A 24,495-nucleotide genomic window follows, 5' to 3' on the forward strand; every position below is an offset into this window, starting at 1 on the left:
GTAACCATCATTTCCTATCGGATCCTTTGAACTTTACCGGAAGCTATGTACTTTTATTTCTCGTACTTTGTGGAGAAACACGTTTTCTTTTTCGCGCTTGCTACGTGGATAACGTTCCGCAAACATCGCCGCCTCTGGCGCCGATAAACATCGCTTAATTTAAACTTTTCATTCGTTTCCCTGGGCACCTGTTTAACATTCCTTTTACTAACTAGGATCGGCCGTTAATTGGCACGCAACAGAAATTCCTTCGAGCTCTGAGGAACATACTGCACGTAATATATACTTAGATAGAATAGGAAATTTAATGGTACGAACCTGAGAGGATGGTTTTTGAAGGAATGTCGCGATTCCTGCGCGCACCCTATTTTTGACACCGCGGACAGTTCCCTTGGCACTGCGTATGGCTTCCTTCTCGAGGATCTTGTAACCAGCGAAACATTCATCGGTGTCCTTATCGCCTAACACCACTCCCCTGCTAGTGTCTTTATTGTTGCCCTTCAATTCGTTCACGTGAAACTTATAGAACCTGTCGTACTCGTACACGTACTTCTTCCCAGTCAGAGGATTGATGCTGGTGTCGATGTCGCCGGCAACCGACTCCTGCTCTAACCTCTCCTGTTCCTGCTTCCTTTCCTCGTAAGTGCATTCTTTCACCACTGGCGACGATAACCTGCCATTTTGTTCTATGTTCGGATCAGGGCTCCTGATCCTTGGAGTGGAAGAGGCTTTTGATAAAGAGGAAGTACCAGAAGGTGAAGGAGAGACGCTAGGAGAAGCTCTGGACGAGCAAGAATTCGAGTGGACTTCCGGAGTCGATGCAGTTGGCGTGGATTCTTCGTTCGTTCGTTCTTCCTGGCCGTTCGACAGGTCTAGTCTGTTTAGACTCACGATAGTGTCGTTCGCGTCTCTATATTTTTGACGATCCACTCCGTTCTTCAAACGATCATTCTCCGAGTGTTCTTGGAATTCTAAGGATGCTCGATCAGCCTCGACACCATTTCCATTGATACCACCATCGATTATTCTGTCGCTCAACTCGCCACCGTTTAAAGAATCGCAGCTGATGCTGCTCTCGTTGTCGTCACTGTCAACTTCTGCTCCACTGCTGGTCAGACTACCCGTACGATTGTGTTGATCACTCGCCAGGATAACCGTGCTGGCGTTCTTTTTCTTAGGAAGAGGCGGCGGTGTGCCATCCAGGTCGCTGCAGGTCCCGCTGTCCAAGGTGTCACTCGGTGAACACTGTCCACTGGACATCACCATCCCGTTCAACTGGCTGGGATACGAATTATAGTAAAAGCAAGAGCCCGAACGATTGTTCGGAGAGGACGTATTCAAAGGCTCCGATGTTTCACGATGAACCATCTCTTTCTCCGAGCTGTCGTCGTTCCAATTACGCTTATCCTTGTTGTTATTGTTGCGTTCGAAGGCGTTCGAGCCAACACTGATCCTCACACAGCCGTCACCGGCACCGACACTTCCACAACGCCGCTCGTTCACCAGATTCGTCGCACTCACGACCACACCACCGTCACGCTTGCTCGAACGTTCGCACGCGATCCCGTTCTCCTGCTCGGCTTCGTGGGTGATGTTCTCGTCCAGCGTCAATCTTACGGTCGATATCACCCTTCCGTTCTTATCACCATCCGGGTTGATCTTGATCTTCACCACATGAGCCGCCTGCTGCTGTTGATGGTATTGCTGTTGCCCGTGGTGCAGTTGTTGCTGGTTCTGCGTGCTCTGAACGGACTTCACGCTGCTCTGCTTACCGTAGCCGTTCGCGGCTTGCACTTCCGGGATTCTTCTCCTACAGGCTGCCGCGGAATCGACGTCAGGAGCGGCCAGTCCGACAAATACCGTTGCTCCGGCCCCTGTGCTCAAAGGAGCTGTGGGGGGACTGGAAACAGTCCGGATTGACACAGTCTGTCGGGCAACTTGACTCGCGTCCCGGGGCTGAGTCTTCGCCGGCAGTGTCGGTGGAACGGTCATCGTGGCGATCTCGTCCATATACACATTCGAAGGCACTGTCACTTCGTCGACGAGGTACACCTGGTCATCAACCGAACGATCCTTTGCTTTCTCTTCTCTCTGTTTTCGCTTGTTCCTCTCTTTCGCTCCCTTTCTTCGGGGAAAATTACTATTTTCTAATTTCTTTACAGAAATAGGAGTTTGTGTTAGGGTTCTTTTGTGATTAGGTTTCTTTAATGATGAGTGGTTTTTGATTGTTTGTAGGGAAGTGTCTGGAACGTGCAATAATTTGGTTCGAATTTTCAGTCGGTATTTTATGTACACGCGCAACAAGTTGTTGCCACGGATAGGTAATTGGAATTAGTAAAATGAAATAACTTTCATTGGACTTAATACGCGATGAATCTGTTTTATGAATGACGTTACGTTCAGTGTCACTGATCGGAATTTCACATCGGGCAACTCAACATATGGCGCGACATATTGCAAGCTCCGGTAGTACTGTAAACGAAATCTTTGAGAAGTCTCAATTTGTCTATTCTAAGCTCTATAGTAAAATCTTACTTTAACCTGAGTAGAATTTAATTCACCACGTTGTTTCACCAAATTGTTGCACAAAATGAGTCAGACATAACTCTCAACCGATACTCCTGGTCGTTAGTTGATCGAAAGTCGTGACAATCGATGACACTGCATTTCGTCCAAGATCGTTATCGCGTCGTTGTATGATCGATTGACCGCGACTACGACACTCGAGAGACTTCTTTAAATATAACTCTTTGCGCAAAATACAAAACAGCCGGGAACATTCGGCGCCACGGTGACGTCGCAGAAAATCTGTCTGCCTGGGAAGCAGTTTGAACAACGAAGACAGAGGAGAACAAGTCTAGTGGAACGAAAGCGTGGATCGTGAGGAGGCAAAGAAACAGAAAGAAAGAGAGAGAGAGAGAGAGAGACAGAGAGAGTAGTAGCCGCCACTTACTAACCGCATACGTTTATCAAGAGCAGCGCATGGTAGAATCCGACTCTGTTCGACGACGACACGACGACACGGTGACAACGGTCGACGACGGCGATCGTTCACGGTACGGGCCGTCAGTAACTGTACTGAGTGCCTCTGACACTTACTCATGCAGTTTCGTTCGCTAGGTGGGGACCAAGTTGGGCCTCGCGACGGGGCACGGCGAGACACCCGGAGTGGGAACATCGACTGGTTCTTCGGGGAGTGGGGAGAGGGCTTGGGCCAGACTTGAGCGTGTGCACGCATACACAAACCTACATACTAGCGCACATACATAAAGCAACGTAAAGAGGAGGTGAGAAAGAAGGATCGAGAACGAGTAAAGCGTAATAACCGAGGGAGATGACGAACGCGCCACATGAAGGGAGCCTCAAGCACAAGTGAATGAGCGAGCGAGTGAAAGACGAATATTCGAGTGTGTGGATAGATAAATAAGCAGGCAGGTGGGACGCGCGAGTGAACAAGCGAACGCGTTAGCGAACGATCGAGCGAGCGAGCGAAAGGACGAGCGTATGTGTCGATGAATAAGCGAGAAAGAGAGTTGTTCGGGTTAGGAGGGAGGAGAAGGGTCTTGGAAGTCGTCTGGCACGTAAGCACTTGCTCGAGAAGGACGTGGCGTCCTCTACCGAGCCAGGTAGAATCGACTATCCGGTTTTTCATTTAAATACCTGTTCTTTACCGTTCACCGGCTTTCTCGTGTATGTATGCTTGTGTTTATACGAGCTTCGTGTAAGAATGTGCGTGAATGTGCCTGATCGAATGAATACACCTGCCAAAATTTCGTCGATACCGTAGAATGTTCTCTAGAATGTAATGGTAAATCATTCAGTGAATCTATTTCGCGAAGGTTACGTCACGGAAGGATCGTATGAATGGAAAGTGACAATAAAAACGATGAGGATGGCGATCAGTAAATTCTCTCGTTGCACACGTGAAGATCTCGTAACGATATAATGTATCGAACATATTGGATAATTATTCGCTTCTTTTATTTCAGCTTCTGTTTCGGTTATATTGACCGTAAGCAAGCGGCCATGTAATTACTTTTGCACGAAAGCAGAACGACTGTAATTCTTTTAATAACTCGCGTTTCGTTGAGAGCAATGAATGGATCTGTCAGGATGGGTGGCGGCGGCGTTTTATCAACCAAATTGTCGGACTATGTGGAGACGATCGATTCTTTTTATCTGCGCTGTAACACGAGATCGATCTCTTATCGTGCCTGGGATATTTATCTGTGTAGCCACGATAACACCGTGGCATTAATAAGGATAATTACATTCATCCGATTATCGATGTTCACTCGTTAGTTTACGATATGAGTGATATCGTTGACATGGATTGTGATTCAGACATAATACAATTATGCAACACGATATCGTGGGAACACAATGTTTTCTAAAAAAAAAAGGGTGTTGAATTAAATAATGTTATCTTGTATGTATTCTAATATGTATTTATAGCTCGTAACAGCTAAATGTTACAAATCTTTATAATACTTACTGAATAACATAGAATCAAAAGTCAATTTCTTTCCTCAGTTCGCAAGAACTATTTGATGTGTCATCCTTCCATTGGAATGCAGCAATTCATGTGCGAATGGCAAATTATGAAACACTGTATGTAATATATTCAAATATTCTTGCCTTGTTCTACATTGTCTGTTATGTATGCGCTTTCCACTTACACTATAATTCAAGATAAATTAAGCTCGTTAATCGTTCTCGGAAGATACGAAAATACATTTCACACCGAGAACTCTGAAATTACTGATCAAATTCTGGCGAATACTATATGCCCTTAAAATCTCGGATATCTTATTCTCAATATACTGTAATACTTTTCTTCTTAATTAAATCCATGTCCTATAAAAATCAGAATAAATTTCAAGGATAATATGTTGAATTTTAACAGATAGAAATAATATCGTGGATAGATTCGCGGTACATTTCAGAAATATTTGCTTCGTCTGAAGCTTTGTTTCACTTTGTTCTCTTTTAGCACTTGAACAGGTGGCTGCTTGAGAGCTCTAAACTGCTGGCAACCACGTCGACAGTGTTCTCGAGTCGGGATGAAAAAGGAACAGGTTAATAAGGAGTTCGGTCTGCTACGGCGAAACAACCTGCTCGCGGAGCCAGAAGGCTCGGTTTAAAGTACAAACAGGAGGGAAAAAATTTAAATAAGAAAGATGGCGTGTACGTCTACGGATATAATTAATGCATAATCAGAAGATGCTATTTAACAAGATTCTCTTATTAGCTTCGTTAAATAACTAGTTACACATTAACGTATTCCAGGTTGCTCATCTTATTTCAGATTTCTTGCAAATCGTTCTTCCGTTACACGCGCATTTGCGTCAGATTTTTTATATTTGGATCTTTTTATAGGAAACTTGTTTTACAAACACATGTGTCTCTGTTACTTTTAGTTTACGTACTGCAGAAGTTTATTACGAAGAAGAATACCTGTACACGTTGTTGGATGTTTATGCATAGTGTTGGATAATTATTTATCGAAGTGGTTGCAAATTATTAATATTGCTTTATTGCGTTTAAGTGTATTTTCTATTATTTTAAGTTTATCACAAAACTTTCTCACAAACAGGAACGGTTATCTACATCGTTAAATGATCAGCCAACCGAACTGTTTGGCAATTGGTACTGTTGTTTTATTACGGTTAAGCTAATTTATTAGAACTTTTGAGCGCTTGGTACAGGCGACATGATCACCCATCATTTTCAACTTTATTGCAGTGCCATTTAGCGAGACCTACGAGTACCTTGTGGGAAGAGATTGTTAGGAGGTTCAACACATTTAATCTCATTTACGGAGACCTGCCTAGCATAATGAATGAGGATCCTGGTTATTAACATTTAATCTCATTTATTACGAATTTTGTTAGACTAAAGCATCGGTTTGTTTCCACGAAAGTTCGTTTACCCGAGTAAATTGATCGATATTTCCTACTCATCGAACAAACTTACGTGTTACATAACTGATATTTCGTACGCTTACTTATCTTTTAACTACTAAATTCTTATCTGGCCGGCTTTATGTGCACTTTATATTAAAATTTAGTACAACTTGTTATACACGTTCTGAATATGTTCCTGTTATAAAAATGATAAAATGTCGAAATGCTACACCTTTCACTACCCACATTTTATAGTAAATAATTTATTGCAATAAAATATTTTATCGTAGTCGAAAGGAAGATGAAGCAGCATTTAGCTTCACGATTAAGCATTTCATTGACCACCATTCAATACACATATTCTCTGACTTTCACAAACTAAATTTTGTATTAATAAAATTACGAAGTCAAAATTCTGCATATCTGATATTTTAGAAAGTGTTAAAACTTTCGCATGTAAGATCATTGATAAATGAATACGCGAACATTGAACAGTTAGAGTATGGTAATTTTTCACCAGAAAAATCAATCGAAGAGTGTCTATTAAAATAATGATTACTGTAAAAAAAGAAGGAGAGATGTCAGCATTTGTTAACAAATTTAATATCGCAACCCACACCTACCCTGACACCGTTATTATTATCTAGGTTAATTTCATACATTATTATGTTCTCGATCTCTCTTTCTCTCTTATTTAACTCCAATTCGTTCTCTCATATCCTTAGAGGGTATCATTCCACAATTTATCTGTCTCTCCACCCGTTTCACCCGATAAGTAATAGTTAACCTGAAAGCAAAGTAATGTCACGCTAATTCACCTCGCGTGCCTATAAGCGAACACGGATATTTTTATTCAAATAAGTAGAAATCGATCGGGGAACTGTCGCTTTTCGAGGAAGGAAGAGTATCTTCTTCGGATAGATACGGAATTCGAATATCGCAACTCTAAAAGGATACACACGTACATTCGAAATCACAGGCGATAGTAGAAGAGTACCGTGCTCCAAATATCCATATCACGGTTACATATCGACTGTCGATATTTAACCCTTAAAAGTTATCATGGGTGAAAGTTTACTGGAGCACAGTTAATTTCAATTAAAGAGTTGATAAAGTTAATCAAACGGAATTAAATGTTTATCCGATGCCAAATGAAGTGCAGGAAAATTATCGTTTGTAGTATTTCGGTAAATGTACCAAATAATTATGGTGGTACAATAAAATTCACACGCAATGTAATTTCATTCGTGATAGGTTCTAAGAATTAAAATTTCTGTTACACGAAAATTCAGCCGAATTTACTATTAACGCGTACAGTTTAACGTTTTTACAATGGCGTGGAAAATTTATGACAGCTGTACGTTCACCGGAATGACAGAAGAAAAAGGGAACGGCTGATTTGTGGTTTAGAAAATTCCCAGTACCGTAAATTTCAATGTCCTTTTTTCACTTAAATCACGATTTCGTGCGAATGCCGGCTATTGGTATCGATCGGTTAGTCCCATAGCGTCAGATGTTTCTTTTATTCTTTATTATTTGGCCTTATTTTCCACATACCTCACCCGGTAAACCAGTTGAGTCGCGTTCGCCTTTCTTTCCGCGCTATGAAACCTGTATTCTGCATACCACTTATCGCGGTATGCGATTGACTAAGCAACTTTATAAACAGTTAAAACAACATGCAACCAGCGTGTCTAGGAAAGCATAATACGCTCTAGAATTCTCCATTTTACTCTTTAATCTTATTTTATCTTACTCCTTGATCCCTGTCTGATTGTGAGTTTGCACGAAGGTCCGCAACGTGCGGATATCTTACGAACGTGGTTTAGTACGAAACGAATTTTACGTGTGAACTTTAATATGTATTTGCAAATTTAAGTTGGTTTCTGGGATAGAAATTAGAAATCTTCAAAATTGAGACAAACTACTTTCTGTCGTGTATAGTAGATATCCTATATGCTTAGTTTAATGTTATTGGTACCATTTTTGAAACCATTAAACAAAATTTCTCTACAAATAGTTTGCTTAACACAAGAAAGAAAGATTATCGTATTTAATAATTTAATTTTCTTTCTGGCTCGTATAATAGATAATGCTTGTTACGTACTTACCCTACCACTTGTACGAAGCAGCATTAATCAAGCTGAGTAAAACATATTGCCCAATAAATATCAAGTTTAGTTGTAGTTACGTGTTTACAAGTTATTATTAGAACGTAATAATCATAATGTAACCAGTTATTTTACAGAAATATCTTTATGATAATAAGTACGTACAGGCATTCTTAACTTCACAGAGTTGTACCATAATTATTATCACTTATCACATAAATAATGTAACGCAATTTACAAACCTTATTAAATGGACGTTGAAACATAAATATCGAGTTTAAACCGACTAAGTTCCGTGTACATACAGGACCGACTCGAATTTTCAATAACACGATAAATATAATAATTACGCACGTAATTTCGAACCGGGTTTACACACGCGTAACTAATAAACAACAAATCACAGAATTAATTAAATATATTGCGATCCATTGGTTTAATTGCAATTTATTTGAAAGTTGTAGAAAATCACGTTCTCCAGCGAACTACATGCAACGAAACCACCAACTTGAGAAATGTCAGTCGTCGAAAAGTATGAAATAGAATAAAATACCTGGTATACGCGTGCACATGATGTAAAAGATACAAAAGAACCAGGACAGTCGGTTAATTCTTAACAAGCGTGGCATATTACTTTCGCAAGATGAAGCGTTCTATTGAGATATTCTTTGTAGGAAAGAGGGAAAAATGATCGTTGGAATCTGTGCCGCATCGGCGACGATCGTGTTGTGCACGAGGTTTCGATGTATTGACCTTGCGACGTGCGTGGGACGTGTTGGGGAGTAGAACAGGTTCCGTTACACCTTCCACGTTCGAAGCATTCCATCGAAGCAAGAGGCTGTCTCTCTACTCGTTTCTCTTTTTTCTTTTTTTTTTTTCGTTTAAGGGTGAGGTCATTTTACGCTGGCGACCTCTGACGTGGCTCCTCGACGATCGGCCAACCTGTATGGCGTGAAACGGGAAAAGAAATTTCGCATACCATCGATGGACACGCTATCCAATATCGGTGACATTTATATTTGATTGCCTCTTACATTTACAAGTAGTAAACACTGGTCATTAAGTTGGCAAATGCACGTAGAGATTCGAGATCGCCGTATGGACGTTGATATATATTAACAAGGAAATATTTTTAGTACGATCTAAGCCTAGGAGGACTTCTGAATATAATAGGTTGTCCTATTGTGCTTGTAACTTGATAACTTGAGAATTGTTTTTGCGACGTGGTACTATTAACTTGATGAATATTCCATATACTAACGAAGTTGACAAATGCAAATAATAAATTTTCTAACCGAAGAATCAAGCATTACCTAACGAAGTGACATTCGCTGGTAGAAAACGTTCACCGTTTGATTTTATTGCTTTAGGAGGCATATCTCACGGAAATTTCCATCTTCTTCTCGCAATATTCGCTAAGGCGTACCATTACTTTTATCGTATGGTTTACACATGTATCGTGACGGTCTCTGCGGTCCGTCAACTGTAACTCGCGATTGGTACACGCGTCATAAAGGGATTTCTCTTCTGCAATTTCAAATCGATACATTGGCTAAACTCGATAATTCAAACTTACCTATTGAAAATGAAATTATCGAGGGACTTGATTAAGCGTTGAATCTAACGGAAGTCATCCTAGAATTAAATATCGTACCGTACAAAGAGATTTTCTACAGCTTGTGTTTTGTGTGATAGTCGAAGAACGCTCGTTTATAGAGTATTAGAACCGTAAAAATCGTATTTTTCTATATAATGCGCTAAATGAATTGAGAGCTCGAGCTGAGTAGTAAAAATATTGCTACAATGGCGGTCGCCACAGCGGTTGCAAATTTACGCGGGTAGCTCCCTTTCTCTGGACAGGAACCACACGTTCATGGGTTCCGACTTGCCCTTCATAGACACAGGCCCCCTGTACTCCAGCAAAAATTGGGGATCCTGATTCTCTGGCATGCACAGATATCTGCAATGATAATAAAATAGTTCGTCTTCAAAACAACATCAAAATATTCATCTTAAGTCTACATTTCTAAAGAAAGTATGTTGCGTATGACAGTTTTTAGAAACGTCATCTAATCAATTATATTGTCAAATTATAAACTCACTTGATATCAAAAATCTTTAATTACCAGAATTATGCTCAGGCATAATTACATACGCCCCCACATCGTCAAACAAGGTTGAAATCTTTATCCTACGAACCTACTCGTTGTCCCCTTCGTAGTTGGACAGGGGAAGCCCTTGAAATATACTTATTTAACGTCTAATCGAATTATCCCTCTCTCGTTTCCACGGTTGTTCCTTGTATCAGCCATTATTCAGAGGTGAACAATGGTGGTGATAGTTTGCTAGCACGTTTTAAATCGTTCTTGTTGACACGGGATCAGTGCGTGTCGTCCTTCAAGCTTTTCCATCGGGCATAGAAAAAAAAATGGAGGTACTGATCGACTGTTACTTCGACAAGCTGTTTGCTGAAATGGAACGCAGTTGCTTGGCCTCCCGATACAAACGTCGCGAGATGGTTGGCTATTTTTCAGATGTGATAAATAGCTGTTCGGCAGGTACATACTGAACATTCCTCGTTGTTTTCAAAGCGATCGAGACGAGTTAGAAAATCATTGGTCGTTTTAATAGGATTTCGACTGACGATTTACCGTAATGCCTAACGGGGGTTTAAAAAGAATCGATTCAAATCGGTCGCGGAGCGTGTCAACGCACTTCGATGAACGTTTCCGATTCACTGATCGCAAGATTCGTCCAGCAACCTGCTAGAAACTATATTGTGTGACCATGAAAGTGGCTCGATCGACGATACCGGAAAGAAAGTGGTCCTACGTAATGTTATATGCGGGAGAAACTTTTGCATCGTTCGTTTCCATATGATTTTACTTTCCTCGAAAAATTATGCAAACCGACCACCCGAAGCGACGCGAATGGAATTACTTATCCGTGAAAAGAGAGTTTCGCAAGTTGTGTTGTTCGATCATTCGCACGGTGAATTGGAAGAACCACGTATATCGGTTGGAGAAATACAGAGAATGAAATTTGGTTAATACAGAAATAGCAAGAATTATCTTTGATGAAAAGTACTATTAATTGTTGCGATATACTTATCTTAATTAGATATGAGTTTGAAGTATTTCAAGTATAGAAGAAGATTTTTAGAGGACTAAGTATATTTCTTGAAGTATTGATCGTACGTCGTCTTTATCTAGAGATTAATAGTTTAGAACATGTTCTAAAAAGATCTTACATTTCTAAGGAAGCGAAACATTGCGCAGTCATCGTGAAATATTGTGAAACAATAACATTACTATTAAGTTCCTGCTTTCACCCCGATAACCGTCATACGTAACCATCCTCGTAGCAATCGTTAATTAACAGAAACAATGAACATAAATATCTTTCGAACGACTCTCCGGTTACCGTTAGATTCTATCATATTATACACGAACCTAGCCTAAGTCCCACTAAGCACAGCCTCCTGTTGAATACAGAATTCCTTCCCGCAACAAAAATCACGGTTCTCGATCCTCGATAATCAATGAACTACAGTATCTCTGATTAAAATTCTAACAAAACTTTCCTCGCCAGAAGAGAATCTAATTATTCCTTAAACTTGCAGCAGAGAACCTAGATAAACAAGATGTCTGCGAGAGGATAGTAATGTCGGCCCTTCGCTATCACAACATCGCAATGATGGAAAACGGCTATGTGTGCCTTCTCGGCAAGTTCCACAACGTGCTCTATGTGGCAGCGAAACTGTGTTTCGACTGGAACCTGAACAACAACGAGATCGTCTCCAGACTACTCAATGACATATTCTACTGCGAGAAAACGTTCGAGCGTATTTTGGTGGGGGCCATATTCGGTACACGAGTGACTCACTTCCTGTCCGGTTGGAAAAGCGACTTCGAGGATCGCGAAGAGAATCTTCGAGCTCTAATGTATTTCTTGCATCACGCTACAGTCGGAAGACTCGAGTATCGTTGCGCGTCTTCGCTCGATAAACGACGATTCATTGACGTTCCTATGGAGTCTTATGGGCAGGCATTGCCCTTGAGAGTGGCCATTCAACACGGCTCTCCGGATATTCTTTTGATCATGCTCCGTTACGGGGCCTCGGTCGAGTCTGACAAATTGGCTCCCTCTCCGCTCGAGATGCTCCTGAACAAGCTGAGCGAGTACGACGCTCAACCCGGCCAAGATCAGATCGTGTTCCCAGAACAGTTGCTACTTTGCTTGAAACTCGTGCTGAGAACCGTGACGACTGCCTTCGTGAAGACGCCTGGACACATAGCCGAACAGAGCGGCATTTTCAGCGTTTCCATTTACGAACAGTACCCAACTCTGGTCGAGCAGAAGTTGGTGCCGCCGGAGAGAAGTGGCATGAGTCCGCCGGAACTGAGGCATCTTTGTCGTTGTCGCATCCGAGAGACTTTGTTCGAGAACTGGGCGTTGCCGCATGGGATTCAGAAGCTTCAGATCCCGGAGTCGCTGAGGAATTACTTGGACCTTCTCGGTGATTGAGGATACTGTGCAGAGGTGGTTACCTCTTATGGCTGAATGGGTCTAGAGACTTTAATCAATGGATTTCCGAAGCTTTGGAAAGAAGGTCTCGTATATCGAAAGATAAGCTTTTTGGGAATTGATCTGTTTCGTGTGAAAATGGATTTAGTAAGTTTCAGCGAACTCCTACGATCGGGGCCTTATAATATGCGTATAATGATCGTTTTTTTAACTTTAGCTTCTCTACTTACTCAAAGTGTATTTGAACCTTTCCGAATTATCTGTGTACATGCTGTATGTGTTGTGTGTGTTGCATAGATATAAGTTAGGACATTTTTAGCTGCGTATAAAGTGACCTTAAGATATTTGGAAATCCAAGTATTACGTGTATTCTATGCGATAATGTGTTTGTATGGAATAAAATAAATTCAAAAATTTATGAAATATAGTTTAAGATACCAAAGTTTAAATTTCATGTGTACAAATTACAGAATTCGTAATATTTTCCTTCGAGGATTTTTCTCTTTTCCTTCCATCTATAAAAATATAATATTTTTCGTCTATTCATATTCTCTGGTCACCTTGGAAAGAAAGATATAAGAAATAAACGCATTTACAGAACAAAATAGGTCACTCGATACACGATTGTGAGACTCGCAGTTAGACAGTTTCTATGAACGCGTCTGAAGTTGTTCGAGCAGGATGAAATCGAACTGGTACACGATTTAACAGAAGTGTGTTTCGAAGAGTTTGATTCGTAAAATGCATACGTTGCCTGTTCGCTAAAATGCTTTAAACCTGTTCGTAACTTTCGATGCAATTTCTTTCGAACGGTGCCTGGACCGTTGTATACCTATATCGAACTTCCTGATCGAACTGCCGTCATATAATAACAGGTTGACCGTATAAATTTCGATTCTGGTGGATCGACTTTTCCATTTTGTACGAGATATTTTACCTTAAACTCGCGATATGATAAAATACATACACAGCAGTGACACGGTGTTTCTCATTCAAACGATCAAACTCTATCAATATGGAAGAGAAAAGTGTGACAGATACATAACTTGCAAAATGCTTCCACTGAACATGATTAAAGGTTCAGAAAAACGGTGTTCTATGCATTTTTTATTTATTACTTTTTATTTCAGAGTAAACTTGGTTTGAGAAATAAAATTTAATAACTTATGAATTTTTCGAAACTGCCCGGTATTAACTACTTAACGATTATAGATATTCGATTATTGGAAAAGTTTGTAACGCTTCTTACAAACGATATTAAGATAGTTAAGATAAATACTTGGCTCAAGTGGAAGGAAATTATTTATTACGAACTTCTGCCGAATAATAAAATGCTGACTTTGAAAAAGTACTGTTCCAACTTGGACGTCTAATGCGGCAATTAAGGAGAAAAGTCTAGGATCAGCCGATAAAAAGCATGTCATTCTTCGGCGACACGATATTTGCCTTCGTGGATCGATGAAAAGTAGACAAAAAGACGTTGGACAACCAAAAATGTTCAATCTGATCTCTGCTTTGTTCATTGAATATCGCATAGTCGCACCATAATTTATTCTTGTTTTTTCTAAAACTTTCTTCAATGGCAATAAATGTGCTTGCAAAGATTATATCAAAGAAAATGCGATAAGTTTTTTGGAATAACAACGATAAAGAAATGTTTACCAAAGAATAGTGGAACACAACGAGTGAAATTCAGAACGTTAAATTCCAACTATTCCAAGTAAACGGATCGAAACAATTTCAATGTCGATCGAAGCAAGGTTTTCACTCAGATGTGATAGACAGAAGACAAGTCGTGGCGGGTTAAGGGAAAGTTAGGTTCAATAGGTCTACGATAATTATACACGATAATATCCTGAGGTTAATGACTGCTAAGAATAAGAGAAATTATATACCAACTACGATCACTCGAGACATCGTTCGTTTTCATAAAATGTTTTCCCCTTTTTGCGAAACGCTTGGCACGAAAGAAAACTCAATTTATAAATTCCGCACTTTGATGCAACCACAAATATGTACGCTATGTTGCGACTGAAAGTCGAGTTTGCCAGTGGATTACATTTTTCGTAAAACTCTTACCTATTGTTGGTATTGCGCCATCAGAGTTTACGATCATTATGAAATATTGCGACGAAGTCGGGCGCACTGTGTTAACCAAAATAGATTAAAGCGTTTTAACGAAGAACAAACTACGAATAAATTATCTCTGTGTAAATTTCGATACAAGAGTGAGAAAATTGTTGCTGTATAATTTATACAAATCGCTGTTTTCATGACGTTAACGCGTCCATCAAGTATGGTTAATGTCTCGGCGAACAACAGTGATATTGAAATTTAAAATACCCTGGAGATCAGTTGACAGACGTGTAACTGTTTCACTGGCGTTTTGCATTAAATTTTATCCCTCTGCGTCCAATGTATTTCCCACGGGGATGATAGCTCAACAATCCTCCTAGATTTTCCCGAATTCGTATAATTGAATTACCTCCTCCCTAAACAATTCGTTCGAGCATAATGTTGCTGGACACGGTTAACTGTCGTTTACCAATTATTCGAGTTCTGATAATTCGAGATAACGTAAGAGAGTATCGTACAAAAATTCCAAAGTTTTTACCGTAATAAATTCTATGAAGCTGTGATATAAGTATTTAACTAAAAGTGTTATAACGCACTGTATAATGTTTGAGTTGTTACCATAACGCGAACTGGAGCACCAGCAACAAAGTGATTAACTTCCAAAACAATTTTAGTATAATGTGCGAAGTTATTGTTTACGTATTTAATAAATGAACAAATTGGCGTCTCATGGTGGTGATATATTGTTAATAATAGACATAGTTCAAAAGGCACACAACAATTCACTGTTGTTCGTTTGAGGCAACATATTACTTTGAGCATTGATTAATATAAATAACAAGTTTAAACATTATCGTAATATTGCTTCGAGGGATTGTTTCAGGTCGATTCAATACATTTGAATATTTCCTACAAGATGCTATAGCAAACACTATATAGTTACTTTTATACAAAACAGAACAATGATCATACAAAATTCGAAAGAAGATGGCCATCATATCATATATAATAAGACGACTATAAAGAAATCTCTTTTGTAAAATCATTTGAATTCGATCTCAAACATTGTCTATACTATTGGAGATAAAAGAGATATTTTAATTATTCATTAGAACGGAAAACCTCATATAAATTTTCAATCAGATATGTTCCATATTCTGTGAAATTGTAAAACCTTTTAATCAAATTACGAATAACTGCAATTCTACTATTTCAAACGCATTACGATTGAAAATATTTCGTCATCGCTTTAATCTGTAAAGAGCAACTCTGAAACAAATAAAATTGCTAGTACTTTGCAAATTACTCTAACAAGCCTCTTAACTTTCCTTCCTTCTTTAATAAAAGGCCGAATTCCCAAGCGAAATCCCAACGGTAAAAGCTTCAAAAATAAACCGCTTACGATTCGAAAGGAAACATTCCGGTTGCGCGTTTCACGAATTCGGCCAAATTCAGCACCGACTTTTTCCAATGCCAGCAAGCCTCGAAAATAGCCTGTAATTACCATAAATCCGTAAATTTAATATGATTTCGTACCTGTACGCGTCCTCGGAGACGTTTATTTTGCCCGGTTCCCCGGTGGTCTCAGTTCGACTGGTGAGGTTCACCGTATTTCCAAACAGGCAGTAACGAGGCATACGGTGTCCAATTACCCCGGTCACAACCTCTCCGCTGTGAATGCCGATGGTGATTTTCTGCGAAACATTTCGCACGTTTATTAAACGGGTCTTCTTTATATACAACGATGTGAATTCGCATCACGTCGATAACGTAAACGTTACCGGCGGAAGCTTTCGCGTAGGAACAGGAAGAGCACATTCAGGAAGGAGAACAAGAGTCTTTCTACGGATAATCGAATGCAAGAGATCTCTCGCGTACCTGTCTCCGTACTGCGTTCCACGAAACGCAATTGAAAAGTCAAGTCGGGGAACGCTTAACTCGTTTAGAAGTATTTTCTGTTATTTCGTTGTTTTTCTGACAGGAATACATTACAGAAATACATTAGCCAAGTATTTAGAGACAAAGTGAATTCCGATTGATAAATCGGATATGATTCTGCGATGCGTTTACCGCGAGGAATTTAAATTGAAAAAATGGAAAGAATTATTTGAAAAATTGAAATATCAATTGTAGCGGCAATCGATCAAATTCCAAACATATTGCCTGTAAATGAATGAAAAAGTGTTCGAGCGAAGAAGTTACAATAGAATGTTCATAGATCGGATAAATTTTAAATTCGTTAACTAAGAATTGAAGAAACGGTATTTCATCTATCACAATTGTTTCCAAGTTCAAAGACTCGCGTTTAATAATATAATTTCGTCATCGAGAATTCTTCCCGTATTATTATACGAAACGATATTTACGAGCTATTGGAGAAAGAAAATTAATCATTGGACTTTCGAATTCAGAAATATTTCGGTGATATCGTTGATGGTAAAGTGGTAACAGAGAGATGATAAATGTTTCCCGGAGGATCGATGTTATCATTCGAAGAGGTCCTACCCGCAAACATAAAAATTGAAGGCCGCAAAACGAACGCATAAAAAAATATGGGGGCTTACCACAGGCTCGCCATCGATCTGCACTTCGTCCGCGGCTAGATCCATCATATCCAATGCGAGACGAGCGATGCACCGTGCATGGCAACGACATGGTTCCGGTAATCCGCTCACGGCCATGTATTTGTCACCAACAGTTTCGACCTAGTCCGACCAAAGTGGATCAGTGCTAACAAGCCTTCTCGTAAATTCAAATATATTCGTTGTCAGCTGTATAATGGTTATACGGGAATCCTCGTTTTAGCTTTCTAACGATGTTCTCGTCGAAAGTAAAATCCATAGCAATGTGTATTTTTTCCTTTCGAAAAGCAAAGAAGAAGATATATATTGATGGCCGTATTTTATCTTAGATGGACCTACAGATACTGATAATTATTTATAATTAATTAAAAGATGGATTAAAATTATGTGATAATAAATAAATTTAAGAAGTATTTAGAAAATATTGTTACGATGATCCGTAGTTAATAATCGTTCTTTTAACCGCGTTATGTTTCTTTAAATTTGTTGCTATAATTGTAAGTATAAACGTTGCAATATAGGAAACTATTTTGAAAGGGTATTCGTAGCTAGTTTTATAGAAGAAAGAAAAAAGGGAGATTATATCTAGTACTTATTCTACGTATAAAGCATCATCTGCATATTACAATGGACTTTATACAAGTTGCAAACCCGACTATGGCATTTCACATGAAAGGAAGTCCTAGGGGACAAAAAAGTTTCTCCTAGTCGGTATTATTATTTAAAATAGCTGGTATTGCTAACGGCTGTCGTTCATGTTTCCTACGGAGTCGCTCACAACCGTCCATTAATGCATTTTAAACGGCACGGGTTACGAGAAAACTTTCTTTCCAACGCGAAAGTGCCTTTCAAAAATATATGTTGCGACGCCATGAACGCTTTATGTTACACCATGCAAGCGGCGCACTTTCCATATTACTACCATTCGCGATCTAAGTTACGTTCCAAGTTCCATTCCGATGGAACTACAAACGTTCAATTTTTTTTTTCATTTGCATTTGAACCCTTTAATTATTCTTCAAGCGTATCACTCACTTTCGAATCTTCAAATTATACATTATCTTGCGTAATCGAATACACGTCCTGTTGCAATCTTTTCTGTTATTCCTTATAACACCTTCAATGTTTTTTTTTATCAGACTTAACATCTATTTTATTCGTTTGGTATTAAATATTAAAATATTCTATAATAAATATCCAAATATCTGGTAAATATTCTACAACAAATATCTCGATATTTAAATATCTAAATGAATTACCAATTGCGTGAATATTGGATAGAACATAAAGTCATTTCAAGCCTATTTTATCAAATACATCTTGCAATATAAAAATTTCTTAAATCGTTGAAAATACAAAGGAAAAGAAAAAAAAACACTAAAAAGTACTACTTTTACTTAGCCTCAGCACGGAATTATCCAGAAAACCTAGTTCGATTCGACACAGATTCTCAACGAAGTAAACGCTTACCTTGTACACATTTGGGTTCTTCTTCGGATCGGTGAGCACGTCGAACGCTGTGTACAGCTGATTGAGCATGTTGACGATTTTCATCGCACCACTGGAGTCCGTGTGAGCGGCGCAGTAAGCTCCGAAACCAACGATCCCGGAGAACAATAAGGTCACGCAGTCATACTTCTTCGCAGGAACCGGCCTCGAGTGCCTCAGTTCGTTCGCCACGGAAATGGGCAGCACAGAGTACAACAACCTACGGAACACGTACAACTTTTAATGCAGCTCCCTTCAACCACAACCCACCGTGCCACGAATTGCTAATTTCATTGGCATCTTTTAAATCGTGAAAATAGGAACTGTAAATCGAACAAGCCTCCGCATTTTCCTCCCTTTTCTATAATAAGATGGAAGTGATTTTTACGAAGTTTTGATTCCGATCTCGCTGTATGTCGAACGAGATTAAATTAGCTTAAAAATGCGAAAGTCAAAAGGAAATGTAAAGACTGTTATTTTATTTCATTGGAATTTTGATAAATTTTTCATGCTGAATTAATGTATTGGAAGCCATTGTCTGCGACAATATATGCTGGAATTAATGTTTCCGTATCTCTGGAATAAATTAGAGTAATATAATTTATTAGCTATGTGGAATCAACATTTTATATCTCGCGCTTAATAGTTGTTTATTAATATTAAATGGAAAGAATGTTACACATAAATTTATAAACTGCCAAAAATTGTTGAAATTTCTTTTTTATATCACCCGAAAGGCAATTTCTCTGACAGTTTTGAAAATTGTTATCCAATTACATAGCTAATTTATCCCGTCCCGATACAAAAGATTCTTTGTCCGATACGACCTAGCTTCATGTATGTAATGCATATGAGGGCAACAGGTGGAAAAATGTAGCTGTAATTCTCATAAAAAATAAATATTAATATCTTTTATGAAAGTATTTATAAAACTTTTTTAATATGTCCTTTCGGACTGGAACGCAAATATACTCAATATCGAACGTATTACTACAATGACGATGAAAATCCGCGTCATACCGAATATAATGTCTTCTCTACATGTGTTTATAAATACACTGCTAAAATATTTAATCTCTTTATTGAAACAAGTCTATTTCGATTACGACATCTGAACGTGTTCAGTGTAATGAAAATTGAAATATTCCATTGAAACTAAAGTCGATAGCCGTTTCACTTAGTACTTTCACGAATTTAATCATTCTTTAAATTCATTTCAAACTAAACTCATTCATTCAAACTAAATTTATTTCAAGGCGCTTCGTTGTCACGATCATGTCGTTGATGTTTTAGAACGACGTAGTAGACGTAGTTTAAAAAATACCTCCCGATGAAGGTGAGAAAAAAATCACGATCCAATTTCCGGTAGGAGAGAGTATTCTGTCAAGAAAGAAACTGTAACGACGCTGGAGAGAAGTCGATTCCGGCAGAATTGCGTCAGGATAAATGGCAAACGAGGCCAATGGGGATTTCCTTAATCAGAAAATTACGCGGACGGAAATCCTTACCTGTCGGTTTTCTGCTTCTCGCCGTCGAGCTCACGATACGTCTGTTGCAATTTATCGGTAAGCAATTCCAAGTTTCTCGTTAATTTGTAATCAGCCTCGAATTGCTCTGACATCAGCACGAGATCTCTGGTGGCGTCGTGAAGGGGGATGTCGCTCAGATACAAACCTCGCCTGACAATCAAAAATACATGAACGTAAACAATAGAACTCTCGATCCCATTAACGTACGTATCTGTAAGGAGAAACGAGTGTCGAGACGAGATACGTGACGATGATTACAAGATTGCAAAGTAATTTCAATTTTTCGAAATTTTCGAACGACGGTGAGTTATATACAACTCTTCGATTCAATGCTGTTCAACTATGTTTACAATTTATTGTTCATTCAAGGATAACAAGAAGTCTCAAACATCTCGATGCAAATGGAGATACCTGGAAACTTTAATAATTTAAAAAGTAATAACCGATACGACAATAAACGATGCATTATTCCGTATACGTCGCGTAAAACGATATTTATGACTTTCCGTGGAAACCGCGGCTTCAAATCCGCTGCAATTTATCTCCGACACTTCTAATCGTTCTCATTTGAGATTCAGCATTCAATCATATCCGATGTATAATTCATCTCTCTGCTCTCGCTTGCTGACGGTAAAGACTACCCAACGACGCGGCGCAAAAATGCACCCTTGAGGTTCGTTAAAATGGAGGACCATCCTTACTCGCGACACTCAAACAACTTCGTCATTTCTCCCAAAGAAAATTTATTCCCCTAGACGAACCGTAATTTTTTTCCATACTGAAACGAGGTAATCTATCCGGTGAGCGTAATTCTCGCCTAATCTAATGCTCCAAGAGTTATCGCTACTCGGTTCTCGTTACAAAAGGAAGTTAACGCGGTAAACAGGCGGAGTAATGGGCGACAACTCGATTAAGCTTTAAATTTATCTGCTAACTACCTTGACGCTTCTGCTCGACTAAATCCTAGTCAACTCAAACTATTGGAGGAATTATCTTGACGTTAATCGTCGAGAGATTCATGAGAATCGAGAGAACGGCGTGTATATAATTTCGCACGAGGCGCACGAAAATGGTCTATATATCGTGTAAAAGTGTGTTTTCACTGATGCGTTCTCAACAGTCCGTCGTTTATTTGTCATTTTTTCATTTGCATCTTGTTCATAAATATGTTCGCGAAACATAATCCTCCGAAGCATCTGAAGCAAATAGAACAATTTTGAGAAAATATTTTGTAAAGTGGTCAAGAAACATTAGCGAACATTTTGCAAGCACCGTGTATGAACATGTTTTGCTGGTATGTACGTGCCTTGACGTGTCGATTACGCGACTGAATTTTCTCCGTGAGACATTCGATTTCCGGAGAACTCGGTCAGAAAATAGATCGGAAGGGATCCAGGTCAGAATGTATGATAGAATGCGGATAAACGCAATGTTTCGTGCATTTTTCCCTGTTACTGGAGCACAAAATAAAAGAAATGAGAAGCAGAAGTTGACATGGACGAAGAAAAAAAGGGTCGACCGTAAGGGAGAAGGAAAATTACAAGAATAACAAGGGCGAAGATCATTCGAACGGGGGCAATTCGGTAGCGGCTTGACGGAAATTTATGTTCGTAGTGGAGCACGGACAGACACTCGAATAGCCGTAATTATACAAGCCATCGCTTCAGTATTTATTGAATGGCCAGTGTACCCGTTATTTTAGTCGGAGACAAATGTTTTCCGCGCAAAGACAGAGTAATGGGCTACGATGAATTAATAGGGAAAGTCCACTAGAGGGCCATCGAACACGTTGCGTCTATTTACGATAACGACCTAAATACCGTTGTGTCCGATGGCTGTAAGATCGGCTGACTTAAGCTTTGTATACGGATTTTTTGCTACTTGAAAGAAGATACTTCTATTGTCTTCTTCTTACTGTATAATAAGAGCTTCTTTGTACATACTCATATTTCTCCACGAGATTTTCCTTCGGTTCGATCCTGTACTTTATATCGACATTGTATGTCAATCCTTTACTGAGAAATTAAAGTACATGCGTAGCTTTGGCTGCATGAAAATTGGTAAATGGTTCGTGATCATCAAACTTTACGATGATCAAATTTTACTGATTTTTCTGGGATGAATATTCCAGACTTTTTCTTATAAAAGACAAAGAAATAGTTGATCTAATTAATTAAAATCTTTGATAATCTGGCGTTTGTGAAAAGAGAAACTTGGACAAGGTACGGTCGTTTACGACAAGGTGAAAAATCTTGATTGAGTTGTGACGAAGCAGATTTAGCATCTGGTAATGAGCAAGTAGAGTATAAAGATGCTACGTTAACCAGGCTCTTTCCATTTTTCGAATGCTTCGTTTCTTCCCATTTTTCTCCTATTTTCTTCGAATGCTCATTTTTTTCTTCCCTTAGTGTTTCCCTTCTTATTCCTTTTTTCTCCCATTCTTTCCCCTCCGCCTCTTTCACAACTTCCTTCTTCTTGCTTCGGAGAACAGTTACTTATATAATATTTATGATATATGATAGGATTTTAATACACGATATAGCCATAAACGTCGAAACCGAAACAGCGGTTTTTGTGCACCGAAGTGGAAAATCGCTTTCCCAGCGGAAAATCACATTGCATTTTTCTTGACAGCCATTTATTTCGTCGCTACTTATGCACGCAGACGTCGTAGTCATTTTTATAGAATTCAGAACGTTTGTCACCGAACCTAACGACGACGAATGCGTTCTCGTCCCGTTATTGATCATAGTCGTACGGCCGCGCTATTTGGTTTGATTGAAATTCAATTTAGGAACTATTCGATAATTGCGCCGCGGTATGGATCAACGTAGACACACGAATAACGATATCAGTCGACGTGATATAATTACCGTAACGATAGAGACGGCAAATTTTCGAATCATGGGATGTGAACGATCGCGTCTCTTCGATTTCTAGCAAATCGAGGTCGCACTGACATGCTCAGGAGAAACGTGAGTCGTTAATCAACGCGACTTTGATACGTTAAACGGATGAAATCAAGTCGTGAATAGTGGTATTTTGACGTTTGAATTCGGAATTTGATTGAATTTGGATTAACCTTTGATCGCTTATCCAATTTATCTCGTCTAATTTCCTTGTTAATCCTTGTTATGTGTTCATTTTCAACCAACCAGAATGTAATTTCTCTTCGTCATAGAGCGATTCAGTGTGAATTAATGATTACACTTCATGTAAATTCTTACCTGGTTAAATCATCCAAGTTGATAACGCTAGGATAACAGAGAAAGGTGACGAGGTCTGACTCGGGTATGTACAACATTTGCCCCTGGAAAAGTAATAATCTTGCACGTGACAAGGAAATACGTTCATTTTCTTTCACTTACGATTTAAATATTACTTACTAATTGCAAGGAATATAATGGTAAGTATTATAAATATAAATATTCAATCATTCATAAGCATTGATAATATTCTTTAAACCTTACTAAAAAAAACAATTTGATCGATTTTATTGTATTATAAAAATCCTAGAACCAACGAATGATCTTAAATAATTCTAATATTCTAAAAAATATACTAACTTTCAAACGTAGATACGAATATTCTTCCGAAGAATCCACTTGCATCACACCCTTTTTCGTTCGTAACACGTAAACCGTGTTGATGTGTGACAATATGTTCTCGAATGTTAACTCTAAATGTGGTCTCACCTACGACAACAAAGCTAGGGATTTATTTCGCAACATCAAGGGCATATAAAATACATTTAAGATTATACCGTGATCAGAAAACGTACATACATAGTTATTCTCAATCTTTATCGAATTGTACTCCCTGATACTTTATTGCAATCCGTAGCATGTCATAAATTCGTAAGATTGTATGACATTACGTTTATCGTTGTGAATGTGTATAAATATGTATCTAGATCAACGACAAGAATTTTGATTAATTATCGATTGACTTTATTCTATACATCTATGCACGTGCAACGGGATTCTGTTTCGATTTCTGAAGGCAGCAGCGTCATGAAATATCAACGACGATCGAGGGCTAATAATGAATGGATAATGGATCACAGACGTGTATGTAGGTGCGAGCACGGATGCAAATGAAGTTAAACGGTACTGTTCCAATGGCTCGTGTCATGTCGCTTGAAACAAACCGTATTTGAAAGATATACGATTATGCGTGCATGAATCCATGCGAGTTATCATTGGTGGCCAATGCGCGGCTCACAGTAACGCAATTTCGTGGTCCGCGCTAACTAATGTGCTGTTTCCGGAATAAA

General features: G+C 39.0%; 3 protein-coding genes and 1 long non-coding RNA gene across 12 annotated transcripts in view; 2 read left to right on the forward strand and 2 right to left on the reverse strand.

Annotated features, from left to right (window-relative positions):
- LOC122568787 overlaps window positions 1-3,118 on the reverse strand; it is a 39,599-nt gene extending 36,481 nt beyond the window's left edge. Inside the window, exons 1-2 of one of the 8 annotated variants that reach the window (XM_043728951.1) lie at window positions 2,958-3,118; window positions 319-2,125 (exon numbers count right to left, since the gene is read on the reverse strand). In XM_043728951.1, the coding sequence (XP_043584886.1) occupies window positions 319-2,125; window positions 2,958-3,103 (1,953 nt within the window). In that variant the 5' untranslated portion in view covers window positions 3,104-3,118. Of the gene's footprint in view, window positions 1-318; window positions 2,155-2,535 lie in introns of all 8 variants that reach the window. The other 7 variants (XM_043728952.1, XM_043728950.1, XM_043728958.1 and 4 more) reach the window with 7 other exon arrangements.
- A 70-nt stretch (window positions 3,119-3,188) lies between these two features.
- Window positions 3,189-4,888, forward strand: LOC122568790. Of its 2 annotated transcripts, none has more exons than XR_006317201.1 (2): window positions 3,189-3,287; window positions 3,990-4,888. It is a non-coding gene; the product is annotated as an uncharacterized LOC122568790 (long non-coding RNA). The 2 variants fall into 2 exon arrangements; XR_006317200.1 differs by having other exon boundaries at window positions 3,264-3,626.
- Window positions 4,889-8,082: 3,194 nt separating this feature from the next.
- The window catches only part of LOC122568791 (guanylate cyclase soluble subunit beta-1), a 28,675-nt gene continuing 12,262 nt past the window's right edge, over window positions 8,083-24,495 (reverse strand). The window contains exons 8-14 of the mRNA XM_043728959.1: window positions 23,786-23,914; window positions 23,447-23,529; window positions 20,199-20,369; window positions 18,673-18,910; window positions 17,185-17,325; window positions 16,157-16,314; window positions 8,083-9,977 (exon numbers count right to left, since the gene is read on the reverse strand). Coding sequence (XP_043584894.1) covers window positions 9,848-9,977; window positions 16,157-16,314; window positions 17,185-17,325; window positions 18,673-18,910; window positions 20,199-20,369; window positions 23,447-23,529; window positions 23,786-23,914 — 1,050 coding nt within the window. The 3' untranslated portion in view covers window positions 8,083-9,847. The remainder of the gene's footprint in view (window positions 9,978-16,156; window positions 16,315-17,184; window positions 17,326-18,672; window positions 18,911-20,198; window positions 20,370-23,446; window positions 23,530-23,785; window positions 23,915-24,495) is intronic.
- Window positions 10,067-16,113, forward strand: LOC122568793. Its single transcript, XM_043728960.1, has 2 exons — window positions 10,067-10,575; window positions 11,640-16,113. Exons 1-2 carry the CDS (start codon window positions 10,446-10,448, stop codon window positions 12,542-12,544), a joined length of 1,035 nt encoding a protein of 344 aa, XP_043584895.1. The 5' UTR covers window positions 10,067-10,445; the 3' UTR covers window positions 12,545-16,113.

The sequence above is a fragment of the Bombus pyrosoma genome, linkage group LG6 (assembly GCF_014825855.1).
Source record: "Bombus pyrosoma isolate SC7728 linkage group LG6, ASM1482585v1, whole genome shotgun sequence".
Taxonomy (NCBI): Eukaryota; Metazoa; Arthropoda; class Insecta; order Hymenoptera; family Apidae; genus Bombus; species Bombus pyrosoma.

Coding starts and splice junctions, on each gene's coding strand:
- LOC122568793 (XM_043728960.1), top strand. CDS start 10,446: ATGGAGGTACTGATCGACTGTTACTTCGACAAGCTGTTTGCTGAAATG. Junction 10,576..11,639: donor GATAAATAGCTGTTCGGCAG/GTACATACTGAA, acceptor TTAAACTTGCAG/CAGAGAACCTAGATAAACAA.